Genomic DNA, 7,969 nt, shown 5'->3' with positions numbered 1-7,969 from the left:
TTTTGGTGACTTCTTACGAAAAATGTCTCTCAATATTGATATAGTTTAATGACATGCTATAATATATGCGTATATTGGTCTCCATAAATGGTGGTCGTAACTTAATATCATTCTACTGAACTACGAGAAAACCCCATATATTAAACGCAGTCTACCAAAAAGCATTTAACAACATCCTGTTACATCAAATTATTGATTGATACTCCTTAGTTACAGAACATGTTCAGTGAATTTATGAACTTTGTTAACTGTGCACCGATACGTAAGATACGATTTTTTCCCGAACTATCTTTAGTTGTGAAAGTCCGCTTCATTTTTTTAGCTTAATGAAACCATGTCATTTGAACTGTCAATGCAAAAACTTAATTAGTTTTAGTTTGTGCAATTTGATTAAAGAAATTAAAAGAACCATGTTTTCTTCAAAACTGGACATCTCTTATTCTCCGATAGGTCAAATATATTTACTGCAGTTTATTATTTTGACACAATGGCCACAATTCAAAATGCCTTTCTCAAAATGCAGTTAAATCTTAAAGATTTCTGAGAAATCGTAAAACATTTCCCTTTCATTTGTCTGTTTTTGATAAGGATTTTTAATTAACATATTTTTTTTCTGAAGAAGATTGCATTTGCTTTACAGACATTTCATGATCTTTATGGCATAACAATGAAGATAAACCCAATCATAATTTGTGCTGTACCAACCCAGGTTATCTTGACCATGTGTTCCTTGTTGTTGTTCAGAGGGTGTTGCTGTGAGCTCTCAAACTAGGCTAAGCCATAAATTAGGGAATACTTGTCATCTTTCTATTGCAGTATAATGCTATTCGGTCGAAATAATTCCATATTCAAAATCAATGTATACATATGAATCTAGAAAATAAATGTTATACTTTGTTCCCTGAAAACCTAAAATCCATAAAAAAAATCTTGTCTATCTTGGAGCTTTCCTTGTATCAAGAATTGTTACATAAAAATTTAATAGAAAACCACAAAGTAGAAAAAAATGACAAATAAAAAATGACTTTGGAACATATACACCGGAATGCTTGGAATTGATGCAAGTTTAAAATACAAAAAGACACAGAACCGCTAGCACCTTTCTTGCAAACAAATTTGTTTTTTTATCGATCCAAGGATATCGTTTATTGACACCTTTTTGCCGACTGTATAAACACAATGTCTATGGAAGGCACATAAATCGTTTTCTTTGTAATAAAATGTTCGTGACAGTTTTACTACGTATAAATTAGACATACTTGAGACACGATTCAGTTCTTCGAAAATCCTGGTGTTTTGAAGATGCTTCCCATACAGAAAAACTACAACTGTTTGTGTTTGACCTCTTGGGAAAGCAAGCAGGCTTTTGTATAAAGATTTTAGCAATTTTCGAAGTCTGCTAGATTTTGTTATGCCTGGTTGCAGGTTATTTAAGAACACGTGTCTTCTTTGGGGCGTTGTTACATCAGGTTGATTTAATAAAGAAAAGACCATCTTTGTTTTGTGAACATCAAATTGTTTTGCCATAAGCGCTATACTTTTTCGTAACTCTTTATCAACGTTGGCAGTAGTAACCTGATCATAAACAAAAGTTAGACGGGATAAAAGTTGTTTCCTTTCTCCTGAAATAACAAATTAGTGTGCTAAAACATCTTTCTTATAAATAACAAATAAGTGTGCTATATCATCTTCTAATGATAGTAATTTGACTCCGCTACTTGTTCATTTGCTTGAACCGAGTTAGGAAACTCGTCATTGGTTTTTCATGGAATATGATGCATGTATTGATGGCAACTCATATCTACACAGAAGATGATTTAGATCACGACATAGCGTATAAACACCTGCCTATTTGACGACCTCTTGGTGACTTTTGGTGTTTTTTTGTTTGGGTTGCTATCCTATTGACGCATATCCCACACCTCTGTTATTCATATCATTGCTTATGAATAGAAACCAGATAGGGCAAGTAAATTTTTGAGACTATTCATGACATGACATAGGTTATAACTTCAAATGTGTAGTATCTAATTGTACACTAAAATATTATAAATTTTAAAGTCAAATACAGGTGTGCCTGTTCATAATACTAATCAAGAATTGTACAACATCAAAGTAATTAAATTTGTTTTGATATTGCTGTTTTTTACAAAGATGAGAAAGCCAAAGATAAATTAATTCAAATATATACAATTCTGTAATATTGACTATTGGGTTGATTGTATCTTCTGGTTCATTACATTTGCGCATTAAAATCATTATTTTTGTGGTTCACATTTAATGCCTTCTATTCATCATGAACGTTCAAAGGCAACACTGAGAATGCCAAAAAAGTCAAAATACACGCGGTATGAAAAGGTAGCCTAAACTTTTATAGGTTAACTTTGATTGAGGCAACTGCACCCTTATAGTTTTGGTAAAATTATAAAATTTATCAGGTAAAAACTTATGTTAAAAATAAGCGTTATATGTGAAATTTTATAAGTAAACTTTGATTGAGGCAACTGCACCCTCATAGTTTTGGTAAAATTATAAAATTTATCAGCTGAGAACTTATCTTTAAATTGAATGTTATACGTGAATTTCATGGCCAATGTTACAACGTTGACTACTGGTAAATGATACCTACAGTAACTTACAGTTCATCAGCAGTACTATATCGGTACTGTACGTTTTTTAATTTTAGAAAATAATTGCATTCGATATACAAGACTCACCTCTGTCTTTTTTGGTAACTGCTTGCTTTGATTCTGCAATAAAACAATACAAGTTTTAAAAATAGGGAGGTATATGCTAACGTGGATGATAAGGAAGCTATTTTATGAAATTTTAAATGTTTCGTATTAACTGTCATTTCAAGTGACCGCTGTTAATTCAAAGCCCTATTAAATCTTAATTTTTTCATATTCTTATGTGCATCAAATTAATACAAATTAAAGCAGCCAAAGCCTACTAGAGAGGTCTTTCAACTGTGTAATTTTCATTTTTCCTGACGTAAATTCTGCATTAAAAACTTATATCGTTGGTAATACAAAAAAAAAACATTAAGACCCCAAAACATATACTTAGTATTCGCTTAAAAAACGTAAAACACGAATTTTCTGTTATTTGTTAGTTGATTTAAGCATGTTGAGAACATATTCTTGTGATCGGTTATTGGATAACCTTCACAAAGAACACTCACAGCCAATCTTTTTGAAAAGAATAATGGAAATGCAGGTGTGGGATATTTCCGCTTTCTAAAATTTCTCGTTTTGAGACGGCTCACTCATTTGGATTTAGTTGCATAAGTAGCAATGGTTTTTCAATGGAGATCAATTCTAACATTTTGTTAATTTTTTTGTTTGTTTGTTTTGTTTGCTATTGATATTCTATCTTTTTTTCTCTCAAATAAACAGTTACAGACCTTTGCATGTTTTATACGTTAAGTCATCAATAATTGTTTTCAAACTTCCAAAGTTGTCAACACTAAACACAAATCTTGACGATGGTGTACTCGCTATAGCCTGTAGTTCAAATCTGTCGACACCACTGCTTACACCAATCACGATAGTTTTTACTTCTTCTTGTTTTAATAATTTTGACTCATAAATTGTTGCTGTTTTATTTTCTGATATTCCATCCGTTATCAAGATTAAAATATCTGGTGCAAGCTTACGTCCTCCATTTCGTGCGGAAAACATTATGTCGCGTGCATATGCAATTGCTTCAGCAGTGTGGGTTCCTTCCCCGACATAGGACACTCTTTTTATGCCATGTTTTAATGATTTTTTATCAACAAACGTATTCAGATGGAATGCTGGATAAACGTGATAGCTAAATGTTAAAAGACCGACTCTCACTTCATTTTCTGATATTGGAAACTTATCAACTACTTGCTCAACAAATTGCAATTGTTGAAGGAATTGCTCCCGATGAATGCTCGCAGAGGAATCGAGTGCAAATACTATATCAGCAATAGGTCTTCTTCTACAGTAATATGTATCCTTGTTAGACAGCACTGTAATTATTAATGAAAATGTATTGTTGTAACTTTCATTGAAATCATGCATGGAGAAATTTTGTCAAAAATAAATATTTTTCTATATGAATGCAACAATTCGAAATATACTATTCATTACAATATTAAGTTATCAAAAAAAATATAAATAAATTTTGTAAGAACTTTCCTGTGTTCATACTTAAAGTTAAAATATTTCAAATCAGGTTAAAGAGTATTAAGAAATTCAAATACATTTTTTCATCTTTTTTTATTATATTCACTTGAATTCAAAACAAAAATTTAGCATTTTCATTACAAATCAAAAATATGATATTGCCTTTTGTATTTTGTAAAATACAAGCTTGATTCTTATATACTATGGTAAGAAAATAACACTAGATACCAGAAGAAAGTGCGACTTGCAAAGAGATTCTGATTAAGCTTTTGATCTAAAATGCTATAAAAGTTTACAACTTTATGGATTTGTATTCATATGTTTAATTACTTACCAAAATAAAAATGATGAACAATCTGCAATTATATAGACATGGAAATTATAATAAACTTAAAAAATCAAACAAGCAAACAAACAATTAAAACATACATGCACATTTAACTTGAGGCAAAGAAGATACCTGGTAAGAAAACATGAATAAGAACTATGTAAAACAAAAGGGAAAAATATGTAATCGAAACACTACACAAAAAGGCACAATATGAACCCTGCGAAACCGGGCTTGATCGTCTGGTGCCCCAGAATTGTTACAAAGAAGACGGGATCCAGTTTTTTTTTAAACAAAGGGCACGATTCTTAAGCAATATATTTCAGATAATCGTAACTGACTTCACATTTCACATTGCAAAATTATATCAAAAAAGGTCGGCCAGAAACTCGACAATGAACATTTGATTCATGCATTTTTTGTTCAATGAAAGAAATATCCTTGCTTCCATTCTTACTACTGATTCCAAACAAATTAATTACTTTCTATAAGGTTTTACTTAATGTATAAAATAACTTTTACTGCGCAAATTCCCATCTTGACAATCAAGTCTCTTCAGGAATGCACGAGGCCAAACTATTGGAAAATCCGAAACCTAATTCCAACGTTTACTTGCTGATAAGAACTTATTTCAGAAAATTAAATAAACATATTGAGATATATACTTTAGTTCATCTTTTCTACAATATATCTTACAGTCTTCCAAACAGAAATATGTCAAAGGAGATTTTTTTTTCTGACAGCATTTAAAATAATGATTGTGTATTTGTGTAACAAAAGTTGAAATTAGAAAACAAAGTCAAGCAAATACTCCATGGAGTTCTGTATAACAGTAGTTTTACTAATACAGAGTATTTATTAAAGACTCTCTGATATATTTATTATCATGATACTGACTAATTAATCACAAATAGCAGCAAATTACCACTTCAATTCAATTGTTTGATACTTTAATCAAATAATGCTTATGTAAAATATATATTACATAATAACTGATAAATTAATACATAATACATAACTGAAAAACAAACACACTTAAAATGTTTATAAACACCTACAATTGCTCTGAAAATTTTACTAAGTTAGATTTTTTATTACACTTTATTCTATTTTTTTTCTTCTAAATTTATATAAATGTATCGAACACCCAAATGAATTTTCCTTAAATTTAAAGCTGAATTGGATATTATTTCAAGCACAGTTCGGAAAATAAAATGATTCAATCGGAGTTTGACAAGGATTGATCTCAAATTAGGTGTTTCTGATAGTGTCTAATATACAAAATCCATTTCAGGAGAGATAGAAGTTAAAAATGAGACATTTTTTTTTTTAAATTGAAGCAACCCCAATGATATTTAATTGTTTCTGTTTTTGTTTTTTGGTTTGATTCATTCTTCGCGGTTTCTAACCTTTAGAATAAAAGTCTTAAACATAACCTCTTAACCAAACCTTCTTTAGCCATAAATATTAATTTAATCAGAATTAAGACTACGAAGATTAATTTATAGTTAATTATGTGTGTGATGTATAGTTAACTAACAGTCTAACGATCTATTTCAAACATCTTTTTAAATACCCTCTATAAAAGTAAGGAGGTGTGGTATGATTGCACATAAACAATTATCAACAAAGAGTCCAAATGACGTGAATGTCTATTTATGTCGATATGGCAAATACTCTGTATCTCCTTTTAATTAATTTGTTATTCGTTATTTTAGAAAATGTTGAATACTTTCCCTTTCAATAACCTATTTACAAATGTATTCATTTTTTGCCCTCATTTATGTGTTGTCCTATGTTTATCATATTATGCAGTACAGGTATATATCATACCTGTGTAGTAAAGAAATAATAAATGCATATTGAAATACAAAATTAATAGTTTATCTTACCATAAAAAATATAATAGTACGAAAGTGAAACATGATCCAGTCACTGAACCTCATAGTATCAATTTCTGAAAGATCGTCTTCTAAACATCACATCTTAAAAATAAAGTCAAGGTCGACCTAATAAGACAAACTTTATTCCCAAGCGAGTTTGATACATGTCGTTTTCGGCTCTTATCATAAATTTACCTAACAAAATCAATAAATATGACCTCATCTTAAAATTTATGTCTTTTTTCACTTTCACGGCAAAGAAATTGGAATACCAAGAAAAAAAGTCATCAAATGGGAAACTTGTAACATATAATTCCGCCTTCCTTCACTTATTTATAGTTGAAACATAACTTATATATCTTTATATGCCTTTAAGTTCTGTACAAATATACGTTGGACATAGCGCAAGGTCGTGTTTTTCGCACTGTTCATAACAATGCTGAATAAAACTTCTTCAAAGTACAACCGCCTATATTAGAAAACAATCAATGACTTTCAGCATCAGAGAATGCTTACAGTTAAGGTGAGAATTCTTTGATTAATACCATTTAGTGGTTTTCTACTTGTACATGTGTATTTGATGTCTCCAATTCATTAGTACTAGTATACAGGTACTAGTAGTTAAATACCTTTGCCGTTCTAATTTACGTACAATATAAATCTAGATTTTTTTTTTAACTAAACATTCATTTTGTGTTGATAATGTTTTACAATTTCGGATTAAAGGGTAATATTGTAAAATATTAATGTCGCAATGTAATTACTAAATTTCAGAGGATCACTTTAACACAGCACGATGAAAGTTTCCAGGAAGCTTATAATCCACGAGTCCTAATAGTAAAGTTCGAAAGTTTTATGGACGTCGTCATGATTGGGTTGACCATTAAGGAATATCTGTGTCACAGATGACCACGAATACATGTGTGTTCCACTTGTCGTAATCACAGCCGGTCCTCTTTTTCTGATTTGTGTCATCACCGAATAAGATTCATCACTGGACTTTATGGTTTTTGGTAGTATGTGAATAAAAGGTATATTTAGAGAGTTCTCTCGCAAAGTTTTTATAGTTTTTTTTGACAAGATTGTACGGAACCTTACAGTTTGTTAATCTACCAAAGACTCAAATTTAACTTTTTCAGGGTAGTTTTTTTGTTTGTATCTGGTATTTGATATTACTAATATTATTACGGCCAACTTTCTGATACTAAATGCTCAATATGATGACACGACTGACACATGTTATACCGTTAGTTTGCGCAAATGAATTGATAAATGCCATTCACTTGGGACCATACGTGGAAAACTAACTATACTTCATTACGGTTACTGGATGATACGAATGAAATGCTTTATTTTCTTTAATATACTTGCCAACATTTTAATGTTAGTACTGTCTCTTCTCTAAAAATACTTTTAAAACAAACTTATTATATAGGAACTAACTTAAATCTACCTTTGTTTGTTGAAAATGCGTATTCTACTAATTTCATAGCATCAAGTACAGGCATTGTTACAAAATACAGACAAATTTAATGTCGTTTTTAGAAAAAAAATTGTCTCTCCGTAAACATTCCTTGATGTGGTTGCTTTTTAAAAGCCTA

At 30.4% G+C, this 7,969-nt stretch overlaps 1 protein-coding gene across 1 annotated transcript; it reads right to left on the bottom strand.

Annotated features, from left to right (window-relative positions):
- Positions 1 to 963: 963 nt before the first annotated feature.
- On the bottom strand, positions 964 to 6,553 carry LOC127735439 (collagen alpha-6(VI) chain-like). The gene is made up of 5 exons (XM_052245599.1): positions 6,378 to 6,553; positions 4,492 to 4,513; positions 3,407 to 4,000; positions 2,718 to 2,750; positions 964 to 1,622 (listed from the first exon to the last, which is right to left on the bottom strand). The coding sequence occupies exons 1-5, from the start codon at positions 6,429 to 6,431 to the stop codon at positions 1,093 to 1,095; spliced, it is 1,233 nt and encodes a 410-aa protein (XP_052101559.1). The 5' UTR covers positions 6,432 to 6,553; the 3' UTR covers positions 964 to 1,092.
- Between the last annotated feature and the right edge of the window lie 1,416 nt (positions 6,554 to 7,969).

This window comes from Mytilus californianus, unplaced genomic scaffold (genome assembly GCF_021869535.1).
Source record: "Mytilus californianus isolate M0D057914Y unplaced genomic scaffold, xbMytCali1.0.p SCAF_3, whole genome shotgun sequence".
NCBI classification, from domain to species: domain Eukaryota; kingdom Metazoa; phylum Mollusca; class Bivalvia; order Mytilida; family Mytilidae; genus Mytilus; species Mytilus californianus.
Note: the sequence above shows the minus strand (reverse complement) of the source record. Positions and strands in the feature narration are given on the sequence as shown.

What these genes read in the sequence shown, in the direction of transcription:
- LOC127735439 (XM_052245599.1), bottom strand. Translation starts at nt 6,431, where the DNA reads ATGAGGTTCAGTGACTGGATCATGTTTCACTTTCGTACTATTATATTT. An exon ending in GTACTATTATATTTTTTATG is followed by an intron (nt 4,514 to 6,377) that starts GTAAGATAAACT and finishes ATATAATTGCAG; the next exon opens with ATTGTTCATCATTTTTATTT. An exon ending in AACGTATAAAACATGCAAAG is followed by an intron (nt 2,751 to 3,406) that starts GTCTGTAACTGT and finishes GTTTTATTGCAG; the next exon opens with AATCAAAGCAAGCAGTTACC.